At 42.0% G+C, this 19,834-nt stretch overlaps 1 protein-coding gene across 6 annotated transcripts in view; it reads right to left on the reverse strand.

Moving 5' to 3' along the window:
* Nucleotides 1–8,636, reverse strand: part of REPS1 (RALBP1 associated Eps domain containing 1) — an 83,308-nt gene extending 74,672 nt beyond the window's left edge. For 4 of the 6 annotated variants that reach the window (XM_032873045.1, XM_032873046.1, XM_032873043.1 and 1 more), the window contains exon 1: nt 8,070–8,635. In XM_032873045.1, the coding sequence (XP_032728936.1) occupies nt 8,070–8,222 (153 nt within the window). In that variant the 5' untranslated portion in view covers nt 8,223–8,635. Of the gene's footprint in view, nt 1–8,069 lie in introns of all 6 variants that reach the window. The other 2 variants (XM_032873047.1, XM_032873044.1) reach the window with 1 other exon arrangement.
* Between the last annotated feature and the right edge of the window lie 11,198 nt (nt 8,637–19,834).

Genomic DNA, 19,834 nt, shown 5'->3' on the forward strand with positions numbered 1-19,834 from the left:
TTTGTAAAAAAAGTAGAAACTGTGAAACTAGACTGTCCTAATTTTCCTCTACTGAACCTATGTACACTTACTTGGTTCTATATCCATGCTCTTCCTCCTTCTCCCCTTTCAAGATTGAGGAAGGGATCCCTCTTCTGTTAAGACCATCCTGTATAGTCAGGATTCTGAACAATCTTGCTTTTTCAATACCCTCTCTCCTCATCTTCCTTTCTTCCCTTGTTAATCTTAACTGAAATCATGCTGCAGTATTTTTAATACTCAAAAAAGTAACAAAAAGAGAATTCCTTTATATCCTCATATACCTCCAGCTTCTACCCCTTGTCTATTTTCTTCCATCTGCAAACTTCTTTAAAAAGCTATCTACACACCCTATCCCTAATTCCTGGGCCATCCGGTTTCCCTCAAGTCACTCTAATCTGGCTTCCACCTTTACCAGTTCATGAAACTGGCTCATCAAAGTTACTGATGACCTTTAGACTGCCAAACCAACAGCCATATTTCTGCCCACATCTTCTCAACCTCTGGGCCAAACTCAATACAGTTAACTATTCTTTTCTTGAAATACTCACATTACTTAGGATCCATGACATAATCCAATATACATCCTTAATTTCCCTACAACCACTCTGTCCTTCTTAGCCTCCTTCCTAGAGGCTTTACAGTTTCCCCAACTTAGAAATGTGCTGCACTCCTCAGGGTTCTATTTCTAGTCAATCCTTCTTTCCTCTCTATAGTCTCTTGCTTCTTGTCCTCCCTGATTTCATCTATTTTCATGGCTTTTAAGTATCACTAATAATACATTGGTAATCTTGAAACTGACATCTCCAAGCCAAATATCTTTGATCCTCTCTGGCAGAGGCCTACCCGACAATCTTACAGGATTCTGAGAACCTATGACCAAAAAAACAAACAAAAAAACTTCTGAATTTACCATTACCTCTCCACCAAAAAACAAAACAAAACAAAAAAACCTCTCTTCTATCCATACGATAATAGTGACTTCCAGCAGTATCTCTTGAGTTCTCCCTTCTCTCCCTTATGCTCCATACCCAATCCATTATCATGTCCTCCTAGTTTTGCTGCCTCAAGAAATCTCAAATATGTCTTCTCCTCTCAATCCCACTGCCACTTCACTAATCTAAGCCATCATCATCTCCTATCTGAGTTACTGCATATCCACTGCCAATCTGTTTGTCCCGTATTCTCTTCTCTACACAGCAGGGTAATCTTTAAAAAAACTAATTCAGATGATGCCACTCTCTTACTAAAAACTCTTCATAATTTAATACCCAAACTCCTCATTGCTGTGTACAAGGCCCTGCGGTATGTGGTCCCTAAAATGTCCATGCACCCCCATCAAGGTGCTCCAGCTTCTCATTTCCCCAGGCACATTAATAAGCCCTTCAAGCTTCAGGCCCTTCACATGCTTTCCCTCTCTGTGAAACATCTCATTCTCTCTCCCTTATCTCTGTCCATGTCTCCTCAGAGAAACCTTCCCTTACAACTAAGTAGGTCCCTAGAGTGTGCAATGATTTTATATTAACCATATACAGTTCTTTTAACATCAACATTAATGTTAACATTAACATAATCCATGAAGGCAGGAAAGATTTCTGAGTTTTTACCACTGCTATAGACACACACCCCTGAATAAAAATACACACACACACATATATATACACACACGTATAGGTGTATATTAAATAGTGGCCATCAAGAAGTAGTCCTGAAAATATACAAAACTGACTTAAGAAAGATGTTACATTTAGCACTTCACAGGTCCACTCTTCTTCAAAACTTTAATATAGAGGTTCATGGGATGTGCTTGACTAAACTGGAGGAAGGCTAGCAACCTCCAATTATAGGCACAATTTTGTGAACTGTGTTTTCTAAGCAGATGTCTAGTATGTGCACCAGAAATTCAAAGGAAACTGCAATCCAAAAACATTAGAAGATACATAATCTAATAAATGGCTTCATCATTTAACAAGGTAGACTCAAATTCAACAAGAAGTCAGTTCTTGAAATAAAGATACAATATTTTCGGGGAATGCCTGGGTGGCTCAGTCAGTTAAATGTATGCCTTCGGCTCAGATCATGATCCTGGAGTCCAAAGACTGGACCCCACCTAGGGCTCCCTGTGCAGTGGGGAGTCTGTTTCTGCCTCTCCTTCTGTCCCCCCAACCCCACCTTGTATTCTCTGTCTTGTTCTCTCAAATAAATAAAATCTTAAAATATATATAGTATTTTTTAAGACCTAAGTCCTATAATTTACTAAATCTCAATGAAACTTAGTGTATGGTATGAACTTAAAAAAAATTTCTGACCCAAAGTTATTATGTCCTGATTTTTATGTCATGCCTATATACACAACCCACCAGACATGGATTCTTTATATAGAAGTAAAGAAGGGAAAAGATGAATGAAGATACATCTATCATAGGAAAGGCTATAGAAAATGAAATATATATGAAGGAAAAGGAGAAATGTCAAGTCTTATCACCCATTTCAAATTTTCACTGGCCAAAGAGCTGAGGATTTAGGAACCACGGACCTTACAACCATTTAATTAGTTCCTGCTCATGTGTGTGTGTGTGTATGCACCTGTGTATATACACACATGTATATATACACATATAGTCACTTCAGCATTCCAGGCTGAGATTCTCTTCAAAAGAATGTAACAAATCAATGTGTTAAAACCATGGAGCAACTAATTTCAAGACTGTGTTCTGTTCTTAAAGGCGTGGCTGGCTAGAAGGGCCATTTTGACACTATAACACCTTTGAAAAACCCAATCCAATCACTTCAGGCTGTGAGAAGAAAAATCCAAGACATTAAGTGATCTGTTCAAGGTCACAAGGCTAGCTAAAGACAGGACCAGAATTTGCCTCCCATGTTTAGTGCTCCTTATTACCAGCCTCTCTCTTATAGCTCCATCAAAATCCTAAGCATGAGTTCCCCAAATACTGAGACTCTAACTCTGGACTATTAATTTAAAAGACTAAAACTAGCATGATATGATATAGGAAAAAGAAATTTAAAAAGTAAATAAGACACTACAAAAAGCCATTAAGTAGGACTTCTCTCACAAACAGTATTCTGTTTTTCAATCATGTACAGAAAGTGTCTGATTAAAGGCAAGATTATTTTTGTAGTTTGTTATAATTATTTTAGTGATTCAGAAATTACAAATAAGAAATCACTACCCCAAAATAACAAGCCTGACATTTACTTGTATTACCTTTATAACTTTCAATGAACAAATGAAGCTCTGCTTCCCTATTTTAATATTATCACTAATGAGTAGATCTTATAATTGAACAAAATTAGAAAGACAAAATGGTTTCTATTTCACTGTTGGCATTTTTCACCCATTAATGTGTTACTCAAATATTCTACCAAGATGTTGTTCAAAATAGATGACCTTAAAGATTTCTTGAGCTTCATGAATAGGTGTACATTGGTTATAACCTTCAACGAAAGAACTGTTAGTACTAGAATCTTTTATCAAGCTATTATGCACTCAAAGTCTATATGAAGTTTTAAAATATTTCCCCAAATGGAGGCTTTAAGTAAAAGCTAAGAAAACATACTCATTAATGTAGTAGCATACCTTCCATAATCTTAAAATAAATTACTTCTGATTTTTAAGTCAATAAATATTTATTCTTTGCTCAGTAAAGGGCAAAATTTCTCATGATTAAATTCTATGAACCAAATTTTTCTCCGCCCAGTCCTATTCCTCTCTGCTGTGGAGCACAATTCTATAAAGCTTTAGTTCATTCACTTTGTCTATTGACACACTGTCTCCAAGACAAACCTTCACACTCAGCACCAATCTTACTCTACTATTCCAAAACCAGTGTAATGAATATACTTCAAAATGTCTGACAGTTGTAATGTAAATTGTATCTCTGTATTCACAGGATACCAACTACAAGATCTTCTTCCTATTTCTCTTAAGTGGCTGTGTCTCAAGACCGCATCATACATAAAACTATTCACTATGCAAAGAGGAAATCCGTACATAACTCAAAACAATCTTAAATCTCTGCTCTTCAGAAGAATTATGGGCAAACCAATCACATGAACAGTGAAAGGAAAAAGCTGAAAGGTAGCAAGGAATAATGGTAAAGGAGAGATGCTTTATTCACTAACAAATTATTTAACTTCTCTGCCTATCACATTCCTGTTAATAGATAAAAAATAATACCCACTTCACTGGTTCTTGTAAGGATCAAATGAGTTCTTGCATGAAAATGACTTGCCCAGTAAAAGGCACATAACACGCACTCAATAAATGCCAGCTCCTTCCTCCTTCAGTCCTCAGCCCTCTGTTCTTTGTTCTCTATCCTCATTCCCCCAGATGACTCAGCCTTCTCATGATTTTTATTAACAAATGCTGAAAACTACTACATTAATCAAAGCCCTGATGTGTACATGCATGCTCACAGTGTAAGCTGCTGTCCGTCCCCTAACCCTGAGATACTTGGGTGAGAAAGGCAGAGGAAGATGCCCAAAAACCTGAATTTCACTGTAAGAACAAGTACTCGGTGTGGACAAATGTCCATGAGTTTCCAACTATCTCCTAGAGACTTCCACCACCACCTCAAAATGCGGGAAATCAAAGTCGCCAGAATCTTTTTTAAAATCGGGCTCTCTTTCTGCCCCTTTTCTAAGTGGTGAGTGGTGTCCAACAGAGTCCAATCCTTGCTCTATTCTTCCCTCTAAGCATCACCCAGGCCATCAAGCCTACCTAATTTCTAGCCTCATTTTCGGTCCCACTGTTACCACCAGAGTCCAGGCGAGGATTTCTCAATCTCAGGACCACTGGCGGACATCTGGGCCCAGATACACCTTTGCTGTGGGGGCTCTCCTTGCACTGTAGGATGTCTAGCAGCATCACTGGCCTCTCTCCCTAGATGCGAGTAGAACTGCTTCCCTCCCTGCAAGTTATGACAACCAAAAAGGTCTCCAGACAGTGCCAAATGCCTCCGGGGAGACAAAATCATCCTCCCCACAATGTCCCCCACTCCTGCATTTGAGCACCATGACCCAGTTCCTCACCACTTCATAAATGCAACAGAGAATGGATCCCCAAATTCATCTCCAGCTTCTTCCCTCTAACTCCAGTTGCACTGATCTCCTGAAGGTCCTGTACAGCACAGCTTTTATGAGTCACTTCTCTTAAACTACACCTCCCTGTTACCTTTACAATTAGTTCAAAGCTCTCCACCCAGCCTTGATAATCTGGCCTCAATTAAACACTATCCAACAAAGCACCTCACAGAGTCTCTACCCAGCAGCCCTTCAGTAACTCAGACCTGTTCATCCAGATCGGTTTCCTATTCTACAGCTGTCACCTGGGTCTGGATGCCCATTACCCTGCAACCATTGGAGACCACTGCACGAGCCTCCTTCCTCTGACTCTACCTTTCCTCACTCTAGGTCAAAAACCAACAAGTTTCCACTGCCTACTGAAATATGAAATCTTCTGCATGTTCTTTAGGGTCTTTCTTAATATAATATGGTCTCTTTCTAATTCTATGTTCCATTATCCCTAAGACACACTCCAGCTTCAGCAAAACCTATCTGCTACTCCTTGAAAAGGCTCCTACACTTTCTACCTTCTGTCATGTTTTCTGTTGGGAAGTCCTCCATCCCACTGCCCTCCCTCCACACTAATTTAAAGTCCCATCTCAATTAAGTCAAAGACACTTTCCTGTTCATACCTCCTTCGTACCTCTCCTACACATTCACATGGTATTTTATGTTACACGTGTGTATCCGGGTAGTTTACAAGGTCCTTGAGAGATTCTCACTCCTCTTTCCACGTCCTGCAAATGCCTAGCCCAGTTAAGTAGCTGACTCAATACACTCGAGTTGACCCAAATGTTCCTCACTTAGAAAGCAACAGGCGGCTGTGTTTTCAGACAATCCCAAACACGCTTAAGAGAACTAAATCCATAGTCCCCTTTTGTCTCACATTTTATGTCTTAGGCAGATTTTTAAGTAAACTGCCTTCAAGATACCCAAAATACTATTTAGTATATACTACTCTAAGAGTTCTGTTTCAGGGAGGTACCAAAGCTTCTAACTGGTAACTGAATTCTGAATATTTATGCTATGTGAGCCCTTTCTTTATATTGAAAGGCAACCAGAATTTATTTTCAAATGTTAACAAAACTGAGCAAAATGTAAAAATAACTTGATTAAACATATGTCAAGCAAAGGTTAATTAATACTGATTTGTCTATCCTAAATAATATGCTAAAATTCCAAAAATCTTCTGGCACCATTAAAAAAAAAGTAATAAAAAGTCAGTTTACTTCAGCTCCTCCCCACCCCAAAAACATAAAGGAACTAGAACTTGAAAAGTTTTGCCTTAATTTTAGTTCCTAAATAACTTGAAAGTATGTTTTCAATTGCTAGGAAAAAGGGCAATAGCATTAATGAGCACGTTCTGACCAGACCTCTAAAAGTCTAACTCCAAAGCCATATGAGGTGAGCAAAGGACCTCACGCAGTCACCACCATTCTTAGCTGGGGTCAGCAAACTACAGGCCCGGTATCATGCGCCCTTGAGGTAAGAATGGTTTTTACATTTTTAAAGGGTTGCAAAAACAAAAACAAAGAATACTGGAGAGACATTGGGGCCAGCGAAGTCCAAAACATTTAATCTCTGTCCCTTTACAATAGCACAAAATTCTGAATCTCCCACAGGTTAGTATTTAAGACACCCAACTTCTCCTCCCAAGATTTTTTAAAAACCAATATAAAATATACAAGGTTATGCAAAAGGGCAGAACTCATTCAACTAAGTCATAGTTAATGCACAGGCAAGTTCTAAAACAGAGAGACTTTTGTGGACATTTTTATACTTGCAGAATTTTTGTTAGAAGGAACCTGCCTGACTCTCATTCTTTAAATGACCACATCTGCACTTTAAGAGTGGAAGTGCCTGGCTCAAAGTCCCACTGCTAGTGAATAAGATAATGGGGTCAAAGACCCGGGCCTCAAAACTCCTGATTCAGTGCTCTCTGCAGTATACTACATTATACCCACGCATATGGCTCTAAGTTTTGGAGATGTGGGTAAGTGGCTTGGATCATCGTACAGATGAAAGCTTAAAACCTGTTCCTAATATGCTGTTTAGATAGACTAGCAACCATGAATCATTAAACAGAGTAACAACAATGTTCACTACATACACTAGATAAGAATTTCTAGGAAACCTCCTTTTTTAAAAACAGATGTGACAAAGCTCAAAATTTACTCTGCTTGGTCCTCCCTCTAGTGCTACAGATCGGATTTAGGCAAATATGCACGTTTGACTTCCAGCTGCTCAATACTTATCTCCCAACCCGAATCCACAAGTTCCACCGAATGTTACCGAATGGCAATCGAAAACTGTCCAGTTTACATCAGCACTAACTACAAGTTCTTTCCATACATATCTACTTGCAAACTACTAGCTACAAATTCAAATTTTTGATCTCCCCAAGAATTCAGCTTCCTTAAGAAAACTGCTTCTTCGAGTCCTACACAACCCACTTTGTGGCGTCTGCTGGCTAATTCACGAATTTAAAAAAAAAAAATTTTTTTTTTTACCTATACCGATAACTTTACTACTCTGCAGGAACCGAAGAGTCATGTTATACACACCAGGATCTAGGATTCAAAGACATGGTCACAATCCAAGATCCTTAATCTGAAGTTGCTCTTCCAATGCTGAAAAACACATTCTCAGGGGCAGCCGAGAGATAATGGACTTGGTCCCTTCAGATTTAATACACACACGTCCGCCCCCCCCAACCCCCACCATGTCCCTGCATGACTTTTGTCCTCTAACTGCGACCCCTCCCCCTCGACCGCGGCGCGAGTCTGGGCCGCCCGAGCACCTGCGGCCCCAGCCCGGGGACACAAGCCCACAGCCGGCGCTGCTGGAAACGGCGCCCACCCCCCAGCCCCGGAGGCGGACGGCCCGAGGCCGGAGCCGCCGGGAAGCTACCGGTCGGCGTCCGGCAGAACCCAGGACGCGTCCGGAGGCGAGGGCGGCGGCGTTACCTGGAGGACCACGTCGTTGGGCAGCTGCGCGGCCCGGAATAGCTCCAGCACCCGCCCGTTGGCCGCCACCTTCTTGGTGCTCTCGATGTCGCAGTAGGAGAAGAGATCCGAGTAGTATTTCTGCTCCGCATCGCTCAGCGTTAAGCCCTCCATCTTCGCCTCCGGCTCACGGCCGCCCCGCCCCGCATGCAAGACCTGGGACCCGGCCCCACGACCCCGGGACAGCGGGGGCTGCGCGCGGCCCGGCTTCCTCCTGGCCCCGCGAAGCCGCGGGGAGCCCCAACCCCGGCCTCACGCGCGCTGGGGGCGCCCGAGCAACAGGGCCCGGAGGTCGCGAGGAGGGGGCCCGGCGGGGCTCGGCGCGCCGCCGCCTGCGAGGCCCCGCGCAGTCCCGGGCTCGGCTCGGCGCGCGGCTCGGGCTCCGGCTCGGAGGCCGAGGGGAGGGCGCGGGGAAGGAGGCGGGGGCCGCGGCGGCGCGAGGCACGAGCGGACTCCGCCACCGCCCCCGCCGCGGGTTCGAGTCTCCCCGGCTCCCCGCAGCGTCCCCCACCCCACAAGACTTCCCGCCTCGGCTTCCCCTTCCGTCCACGCCCCCGCAGCGGCGGCACTTCCCGGAAAGTTGTGGGGCTGCGAGTCTAAAGTTTCGGGGGATCTGAGCTGAGCGTGGCCGCCGCTCCGCCTCCCTCCGCCGCCATTTACTGCGCCCCGGCCCGGCCCCCTACGCGCCCGCACCAACACTGACAGCGGCGGCCGCGCTCCAGACCCGGATGTGAGGCCGGGAGGAGAGAGCGCGAGAGGGAGAGAAACACCCACCGGGCTGGCTCCGCCGCTCCCGGGAGAGGGGGGCCGCAGCGCCCCCTGGTGGCCGGAGCCCCGAGGCGGAAGGCCGGGTGGCCCTCGAGCCCGGGGGGGTGGGGGGCGGAGGGAGAGGAGGAGCTGGGACCCCGGGGGACGCGAGGACTAGGGGCCCACAGCAGCAGCTCCTTAACACCAAGGCAACTTACATACCCGTTGCTGTTTAGATTGTTTCGAAGCTTCTGACACTAAAGGCCTAATAAACATTCATGGGAAGAGGAACATTGTTCAGGTTATTACTATTGTATCTGTTTGTACCTTCTAGATGTCAGATGTTACTGAGAATAAATGCAATATATCTGGGTGCTCCAAAGAGCTATGAAGATTCTATCTGGGAGCTTTCATAGTGACACTAACATTAAGGCTTAACTTCCACTCTTGTTCCAAAACATGTTGACCTGAGAAACAAAATTTGCTGAATAGAGAGAAAAACTGGCGAAGTTTTCTTCTATGTACAAGGTCGTCCTGGCCACCGGGAACTCAGAGCCACAAATATATACCATCAACTTTGTAACCTGGTGTGGGCCCTGGGCCCACATCATTACAGGTTCCCAATCCTTTACCCGTAATTCCAGAATCAAAAAACACTCAAAACCCAAAAGTCTTTTTGCAGCACTTTGGCAGCAAAACCTGTCCTGTTTCATTTGGAGACAAAAATCTTAATTCATATGAAGCTATTTATAGTCTTATTTGTGCCATGTAGAGTCAATCTTTACTCATTTTACTCCAGATCTTAATGGGATGTTAGTACATAGTTACAGGCTTTTATTACCTTTATTACCTTTTAAAAATATATATATATTTTAAAGATTTTATTTATTTATTTGACAGAGATGGTGAGATAGGGAACACAAGCAGTGGGAGTGGGATGGCGAGAAACAGGCCTTCTGCTGAGCAGGGAGCCTGACATGGGGCTCAAATAAAGGGCTCTGGGATCATGACCTGAGCTGAAGGCAAACACTTAACAACTGAGCCACCCAGGCACCCAAGATACTTTATTTTAAATAATTTTTTACCTTTCTTTAAAATATAGATAGATACACATGACTATGGAGCTGTAAATACCTTCTAACTTGATCAGTAGCATTTTTGGTATAGAAAAAAAAAATATATATCTATATGACATATATATATATGTCACACCATTAAGCTCAAGTTGCCTCATCTCTGCTGCAGGTAACCAGACCCCACAGAGGGCTCGTCTTCCAAAAGCGTAGATAGGAGGAGCACAGTGGGTAGGGGATTGGATCACAGCAGTCTTCAGAGGGGAGCCTGGGTAGTTCAGTGGGTTAAGTGGCTACATTTGGCTCAGGGGATTGAGTCCCGCCTCCGGCTTATCGTGGAGCCTGCTTCTACCTCTTCCTCTGTCCCTCTCATGCTCTCTCTCTCTCTCTCTCTCTCTCTCAAATAAATAAAATAAAATAAAATAAAATTTTCTTTTTCTGCATCTTTTTCTCCACCACCTTTCTTGTCCTTGAAGGTCTTTCCTGCCCCAGGGCCTTTGTTCCTGCTACCTGAAATACTCTTCCCACAGACTTTTGCATGACTTGTTCTCTCACACCATTCAGGTCCTTGTTCATATGTCACTTACCCCAGAGAGAACTTCCTCTCAACACCTGATGCAAAACAGCCTTACCACCATGCTTTATCCCCCCAACTCTGAATTATTTTTCTTTATAGTCCTTTTCACTACCTGACATTCAAGTATACACCTGTTTACACTTTTAATAGTTATCGAGTGCTTACTATATTTCAGGGACTGTTCTAAAACTTTATGCTAATTACCACATTAATCACAATAATCCTATGAAGTAGGTACTTAGTATTTTTTTTGGACAAATAAGGAAACTGAGTTAAATGAGTTAAATAACTTACAAGTCACATTGTTATTAAGTGCCTGGATCTGGGATTTAAAACCCCAGGAAATCTCAACTCTGAAATTGCTGTTTTATAGAGCTTTTCTTACTTGTTTATTAAGTCTCCCCAACTACCTACCCTGTACTTACCAGAAAATACTTGCTCATTGCCGTGGCTTGAACACCTAATATCTGGCGCATAATGCTCACCAAGAGTTATTTGTTGTATGAATGAATGAGCAAATGAACTAATGATGTGATGAGCCAATCAGTACCCTAATCTCCTAATTTGGCTCCCTTAATTCCAGCAACCTCCAACCCTACTCCTCTTTAGCAACGTAAAATACTTGCAGGATTGTTTCCCTTTCAAGTTCTGGAATTCTGAGGTTTCCTTCTCAGTCCATAAGGTGCTATCCTTTTACTCTCACTTCCCATTCCTTGAATAAACCTGGTCCTTCTAATCTGCAGGTTCTTATCTCCCAATCCCAACACATATTTCATGCATTCAAGGGTACATTGAGCACTTTGGACCAGTACAAAACTGCACGATTTTGTCCTTGAGATCATCCATCTAGGGACCTCCTAGTCATGACATGTCAAGGACACCGGGCTAGCACCCTGGATTCCCTCATGCATTGTCCTTCCCCACTACCCCTTGCCAGATGCTAAACTCAAACTGGCTACAACATGTGAGTTACTGGACATTGTGGAGGACTCTTTCTGTGGTCCCGATGTTCTGTGAGGCCTTCCTGATGTAATAGGATAGAGTGGGAATTTTCCTGTTGATGAGCAAGACCAAACAGAGAACAAAAATTTGCCCACACCACATGAACCCCTACCCAGAAGTGTTTACTTAGAAGCATCGAAATGGGCCCTATTGCCAGCAACCACTGCCTCAGCCCCAGACCCACTCCCCAGGCTCGTGAAGGAGTCCTGAACATCACTCATCTTGTGAAGAACACAGTGGTTGTGTGAGAGTCCTTCCAAACAAACACATATTCCCCACAGAGTCAGGCGCTCATAAACACAGAGGAGCCCTGCTCTAGGCGAGCCTGTCTTCTGTATTCTGGGTGAGTTTGGTACTGGAGAGTTTGACAGTTTTACAAATGGAAGAGATTTTTCTCTCTATCTGTCCCTTAAATGTGTATTTCCAAGTATGAAAGGGGGAAAAAAAATACAATTTAACACATGCTCTTTGAGGTCAAGTCTAATTTTTTTTCCTAGTATACCTTTCTAGACATGTCAATTTTAAAAAGTGACATCATGAGAAAGCTATTTTAAAACAGATGGTCCATATTATCTAGTTACAAATTTAAAGATGCTGGTTTTCAGGGAACGATCAAATAGTTGATTACTGCCAACAAATGCATCAACTATTATTTAACTGGAAATCTCTAGGCTTTTCAAATAAACTGTATACAGTAAAATCCATTGTTTGTGGTACACAGTTCTGTGAGTTTTGACAAATGCATATAGTCGTGTACCCACCACCAACATCAAGATCCAGGTCCTCTCTGTGATCCACCCCAAATTCCTTTGCGGTGCCCCTCACCTCTGCTTCCACCCTCAGTCCCTGGCAACCACTGATTTGTTTTCTGCTTCTATACTTTTGCCTCTTCCAGAATGTCCTATATGGAATTCTGTGGTGGGTAGACTTTTGAATCTGGATTTTTTTCATGTAACATAATGTATTTAAGATTTTTCCACGTTCTTACTTCTTTAATGTTTCATTTTTTTAAATTGCCACATAGTAATCTATTGTATGAATGATTGTAGCTTGTTCATCTATTCACCAGGTGAAGGACATTTGGATGTTTCCAATTTTCAGTGATTACTAATAAAGATGCTATAAACATGTATGTAAGTTTTTTGTGCAAACTTAAGTCTTCATTTTCTTCTTGGGTAAATATCTGGGAGTGGGATGGTTGGGTCATATATTAAGTATATGTTTAATTTTAAAAAATGCCAAACTCTTCTCCAAAATGGTTATGCCAGCTTGCCTTCCCCCAAACAAGGTACAGAATTTTAGTTTCTCTATATCCTCACACACCATTCTAACGTCCTTCTAATGAGCAGCACTTTCTCGATGTGATTTTAAGTTGCATTTCCCCAGTGACAGATGACATGGAGCATCTTTTCACATGCTTGTTTGCCATCTGAATATCTTCTCTGATGAAGTGTCTATTCAAAACTTTTCCTGTGTTTTATTGGGTTATTTGTTTCCTTACGGTTGAGTTTTAAAAATTCTTTGTACATTTTTGATACAAGCCTTTGTCAGATGCCTGATTTGCCAGTATTTTCTACAGTCTGTGGCTTGCCTTTTTTTTTTTTTTTTTTTTTTGTGCAGAATAGGATCGTTAGTCCAGCTCAGAGGTGATCCTAAAAGACATTAGTGAGGAGAAATCCACTGGAGAGAGTTCCATTTTAGTGCATCTGGTCATTAACTTTGTATCAGAAGATTGCTCAAGATAAGAATATACATTAAATCCATAAGAAGAGTGGCAAGTGGTTGGGCTGATAGGGCAGGGACATGAAAGAAAGCAGTTTGGAAGATCAGGAAGGAGGTGTTCTAATGGAAAAACATGTGGTTGAACCTATGGAAAGCGGTGTGAAGTGTGACTGTCTTTGAATATCCTTGAATCCATGACAACCCAGGGGATGAAATGACCTGGCTAGCTGACGGCAGGTGGCCTCTGCAAATAGCCACCCCAGTTTTGGCACACTGGCTCAGGAACCGAATAGCAACAATGGAAGGCATGTGTGGGCCCCACATGATCGGTTTCCACTTACCAAGTTCAAATGTCCACCTGCCAGCAAGAACTGAGTGTAGCTCAGCTCAGCTTGGTGTCAGCTCAACACCAAGTTGAGCTTCTGATGCAGCATCAACCCTCAGGGGAGAACCAGTCGGATACTTGGTGACAAGTTGATTAATCTGTACCAGAATCAAGCATATTCTAGACATAAATTTGGTTTTCTGTGTGCAGAGCCTCAGCTGGCAATGCTAGCTGAGGGTCTAAGCATTTTTATCACCAACCTAGAATCTATGTAACATCATTTCAGACTGAGATATTCCCTTTCTGGTAATACAAGTGCATTACCATAGGACCCACTGGGCTGCTTACACATCACATCATCCAGAAGCTGCTGATGTCAGAGAGTACGGAATGGCCTTTTGAAGTGCAGTTGCTGTGTCAGCTTGGAGATGATACTCCACAAATATGGAACCCTATATTCCAGGACACAATATGCACACTAAATTAGTGGCCTGCTGTATTGTCCCATCTCCAGTAGGTAGCCTGACCAGATGGGATATGAAACCAACGGGTAGAATTCAAGCTCGCCCCATTTGCCTTTGCCCTCAGCAACCTACTTAGGGGAGTTTGAACTTCCCATCCTCTCAATTCTAGATTTTGTGCATCTGGAGGTCCTGGCTCTCAAAGGGGAGTGCCTCCACTAGGAGACTTATGATGAGCCCCACCAAATTTGAAGCTACAAATGGTGTCCGGTCACTTAGGGCACCTCCTGACAATAGATTAGTACAAAAGAAAAGAATCAGCATACCAGAGGTTAATTGAACCTACTAATCAGGAGAAAACAGTGCAGTGTGTATTTTATACAACTTAAGTAGGAAAGAATATGTTTCACACCCAGAAGACCACTGCGGTGTATACTGGTAGTCCTCTGTTCAGTTTAAATGATAAATGGACAAGTGTAACTGGCACAGTCTGAAAAGAGTATGGTGACAAGGGTCTCAGACAACTTAGGGATGGTCTGTGTCACCTTACAAGGCAAGTCACTTGGAGTTGCGGAGGTGTTAGAAGAGGTCAGAGGTATCTGGAAGGAGAAGTAGGGAGGAGACGATGAATATCGGATTGTGGCCTTGCAATGAGCTGCAATGGTGGCAGGTACAGTTTGCTCCACTAACTTTCCTCTTGTAAAAATTGCCAGGAAACAACACCCATAAGAATCCCAGGGAAGCTGTTCCCCTATGGGTAATTACATCGTGTGAAGCAAACGGATCTTAGTGCTGTCAGTATGGACTGTGGTAGTTGCTGGGTCATGCTACCCAGATTTACGGCCCCTAAGGACTGAGATACTGGTCTTTTAACTGTTAGGAATGTTGGGGGGCCAGGGGCTCACAGCTGAATCCCTCTCCAGGAATTGCCCTGGGGAGAAAGAAGTTCCCCCACCTAAGGTGTCCTGGGACCAGCACATTAGCCAGTGGATATAGGAGAATAAAAGTCCTTGCATTTTTTTTTTAAGATTTTATTTATTTATTTATTTGAGAGAGAGCGAGAGAGCAAGAGACAGAGAGAGAGAGAGAGAGAGCATAAGCAGGGAGAGAGGCAGGCAGAGAGAGAGGGAGAAGCAGCTTTCCCCCTGAGCAAGGAGTCGGATACGGGACTAGACCTGAGTAGAAAGCAGACGCTTAACTGACTGAGCCAACTAGGCGCCCAAGTCCTTGCATTGTTTTGAGACAACTTAAGAACCATCTCGGCCCCAGAGCTCCTCCAGGAATTAGTTAACGCCTCTGCTGTTACCACATTGCGGATCTCCCTCTGGCCAATTATGGGCTTTTTCCACTTCATTTCTGTACGTGTGCTGTTCTGACAACAATTATCAATGAACTTCCTGTACCCAAATCTTCATTTCAGTGTGTTTCCTGGGGAAACCAACTTGAGCCACCCACACACTTCTGCTCCTATTAAGTTGAGTTACTTAGTGCTTACCAGCCTGTTGTACTTATTGTTGTAATTGTTATCATTGGATTAAATGTTATGTAAGCAAATTAATTCGGAAAACAGGAAGATGGTGTTTGTTTGTTTGTTTGTTTGTTTTCAAAGATTTTATTTATTTGAGAGAGAGAGAGAGAGAGTGCGAGCATGGGTGCACGCACTCGCTCACGGGGTGGGAGGCAGGACAGAGGGGCAGAAGGAGAGGGAGGAGCAGACTCTCTACCTGCTGAGCACAGAGCCTGATGTGGGGCTCCATCTGTGGACTCCAGGATCAGGACCTGAGCCAAAGGCGGACTCTTAACCGACTGAGCCATGCCGGTGCACTGGTTTTTGTTTCTATAAAAACCAAAAATGATGTTTTGGCATGGCATGAGGACAGTAAGTTGCTAATAAATGTTGCTGTTGAATTGGCTGTGGAACTCATGAAGAAAGACCGGGGACTGGAAGCAAACATGGTACCCTATCTATGTGCTGGGCACACAGACAATTCAATGTGTGCTTCTTGTTTGATTGTGTAGAATCTGGAGTGGAGGATAGTTTCCTATCTGTAATCAAAATTTCTGGTTATTTGTTTTTGAAAAATCTCTTACTGTTTTTGTAAAAATATACGTACTTATTGTGAAAACAGAATAACTCAGGACAGAATGAAGAAAAAAAGTAGAAATTACCTGGAATCCTGCCATCTGCCAGCAACCTCTATTACATTTGGGTGAATATTCCTAACATCATTTGTTTGAAATAGACACAAAATGGGGGCATCTGGGTGGCACAGTTGGTTAAGACGACCCTTGGTTTCGGCTCAGGTGGTGAATGCAGGGTCATGTTTGCAGATCATCGTGACCACGGCTCCGAGCTCAGTGTGGAGTCTGCTTGGGATTCTCTCCCTCTCCCTCTGGCCCTCCCACTCATGCTCTCTCTCCCTCTAAAATAAATAAATAAATCTTTTAAAAAATAAAATAAAATACACACAAAATGATAGGCATACAAGCATACAATATCAAATAAAAGGATGGATTATATGTGTGTAAATATATATACACATCCATTATATATATATAATGTACATATGTACATTATAAGTACACATTACTCCTTACTATATACTCAAATATATCACTTGAATGGATGCATTACTACATATTGTGTATGTAATATTATATATGTATATGTATAATATGTATACATATTATATATGTATATATGTATATGTATAATTCATTCCTTTATCTGCCATTGTATGCCTATTTTATTTATTTATTTATTTAAGAGAGAGACAGTGAGAGAGAGCATGAGCAAGGAGAAGGTCAGAGGGAGAAGCAGACTCCCCATGGAGCTGGGAGCCCGATGCGGGACTCGATTCCGGGACTCTGGGATCATGACCTAAGCCGAAGGCAGCCGTCCAACCAACTGAGCCACCCAGGCGTCCCTGTATGCCTATTTCTTAATAATCCTTTGTAGCCGGTCTTTTTCACTCAAGATTATATTTATAAAAAGAGTTGTCCTTTTCTCTTAACTTAATTTGAATCTTATTTCTTTTCCTTTTTTGGAGCCAGCAATATAAATGATATAATCAGATTAACAGATTGGAAAAACACAACTCTATCCTCCAGAAACCACTTAAGGCAATCTTATACTTTATTACCAATGGGATCTATTTTAATTACCTAACTGAAGGGAATCATAAAATAATCATTTTTTTGGATGTTGTAGTTGTAAATCAGTGTTTCCATAATGAGATAGAAAATGCCAAATAAATTTAAGATTTCATATTACCATGAGGTTCATCAGGAGCAAAGGCAGAGAAATCTATACAAAATTGTTGGCGAAGCAAAAATAAATCAATTTTTTATATAAATAGAATTCTCGGAAGAGATTAGCCAAAAATGAAAAAGCACTTTTCTCCAAATAAAAATCAACCCAACAAATATTTATTACTTTTTCCATGGAGGGCAGTTTTCCCCTCTAAATTTCTTTTATAAACATTCTCAATTAGTGTTTTCTCAATATTATGAATTTTTAACATAGAAAAGATCAAAATGGTTTTACCTATTCTTTGTAATACTAAAGCATGTAGAAGTAGTTGTGAAAAATACCAAACACATGTTCCTTGCCACTAGCAACATTTCCTTTTCTTTTCTTCCCTTTTCTTTTCTTCCCTTTTCTTTTCTTTTTTAAAGATTTATTTATTTATCTGAGGGAGAGAGAGAGAGAGCTAAGCAGAGGGAAAGGCAGAGGGAGAGAGAGAGAGAGAGAGTCTTAAGCAGACTCTGTGCTGAGCACGGAGCCAGGAATGGCACTGGATCCAAAGACCTTAAGATTATTACCGGAACGGAAATCAAGAGTCAGACCTTAACTGACTGAGCCACCCAGGCGCCCCCACCCGTAGCGTTTTCTAAAGTGAAAATTCTGCCCTTGGGTGGAGTCATCTCCAACACGTCAACTTTTTAAACTATTGACTAAACAAAAGTAAAACAAGATAATCCACCTTTTATTTTATTTCCACAGCCTTTATTAATTTCTGTTAACTTCCATCACCCTGCCCTGGAAATATTTTAGTGTCATGAATTCCATAACTGTCCATGGTGCTTAAGAGCTACAGTGTTTCTGCTTTGTAATATCTTTTTCCATTTAAACCTTATGTCATGCTTTGCTGTTGTCAATATTTCATTCTCTGAGGATGCTTAGAGGTCATCTCTGTGCAATCTTAAAAACTAAAAATGTGGGGCGCCTGGGTGGCTCAGTGGTTGAAGCCTCTGCCTTCAGCTCAGGTCATGATCCCAGAGTCCTGGGATCGAGCCCCGCATCGGGCTCTCTGCTGAGCAGGGAGCCTGCCTCCTCCTGTCTCTCTCTGCCTGCCTCTCTGCCTACATGTGATCTGTCTGTCAAATAAATAAATAAATAAATAAAATCTTTAAAAAAAAAAAACTAAAAATGTGTAAAATGAGCACAAATCTCAATGGCTGTAGAAATAGGAAGGTATCAAGGTGTAATAAAAACACAACAGTCCTCGTTGGAGGCCAAATGCATCTGGCTTTGAAACCTGATTCCGGGAGTTATTAGCCTGGTAATCTAGGACAGGTTTAATTTCTCTCAGCCGCACAGTCTTCCTCTGTAAAATGGGATGAGTTAGTTGGCCAGTGCAAGGATAAGAAAGAATGACTATAAAAGGTTGTTATCCAGCTGGTGCTTAACAACTACCAGCTATTTTCAATGGCAAACATGATCAGTTAAAATCTGGATTTTTTTTTTTTTTTTTTTTTTTTTGGCCACCTGGGTGGCTCAGTCCATTAAGCATCTGCCTTTGTTTGTCTCAGGTCATGATGTCAGGGTCCTGGGATCAAGCCCCACCTTGGGTTCCATGCTCAGCAGAGAGTCTGCTTCTCCCTCACCCTCTGCTGCTCCCACCCACTCATGCTCTCTCTCTCTCTCTCTCTCTCTTGCTTTCTCTCAAATAAATGTATAAAATCTTAAAAAAATAAAATCTGGATTGTTTCAAATTTTGTTCTTGCTCTTTGTTTGAACAATTCAAACACCCAGGGGGCATCTCTTTTATTAAGATATAAATAATTATTTAAAACATCATTAATAACTATCATATACATTTCCTCCTAGTCTTTACGTTGTTACTATCCTGTAAGGCCTCTAGATAAATAGAACCCAATCTGTATCTAGTGATCTGGTATATTTAACAACTGTTACAACTAGTAAGCATTTAATGCTTAAGATCTACTTACCTTTTTTTTAAAAATAATTATTTCTATACAGGCACATAAGTATAGTGGGATCAAACATTTTAAACACCACAAGTGGCTTTTAATTTCCTCTAATGAATATAATCTTCCTCCGTAGCAGCATGGAGTTTAACTTAATTTTACAATTATCATATCTCAGGATCTTTCCGTTAAAGTGTAATCATTTAGGTAGTTCAGTATTTCACTTAAATGCTCAGCCCTTCACATTTCTTCCTCTTTTCCCTGCTCTCCTCCCAGATGTCATGGGGAGGTTTATGAGGGGAGGGGATGAAGACAGCTCACATGATTTCTTGACTGTAAGAGAGAAGGGGCCTTATATCTGCAAGCTGGAGTCCCTGTGTTATCCTCTGGTTCCCCTGCAAGGTGACTGGTGTGACCTGGTCCCTAAGTCTATGTTGAGGTATCCTCAGAGTTAGCTGGTCCAGTCTGAACTTTTAAGGCATCAGGCGGGTATCACAAAATCCCTTTAACTCTAATCCTTAAGTGTCTGTATTGGTGGGCTCCGTCATTCACCATCCCTCCCACTGACAGTTCCACTTGTCCATATAGAATATTGGTGGGTGCAT

This window comes from Lontra canadensis, unplaced genomic scaffold, assembly GCF_010015895.1.
Source record: "Lontra canadensis isolate GAN:19392208 unplaced genomic scaffold, GSC_riverotter_1.0 scaffold47, whole genome shotgun sequence".
Classification (NCBI taxonomy): domain Eukaryota; kingdom Metazoa; phylum Chordata; class Mammalia; order Carnivora; family Mustelidae; genus Lontra; species Lontra canadensis.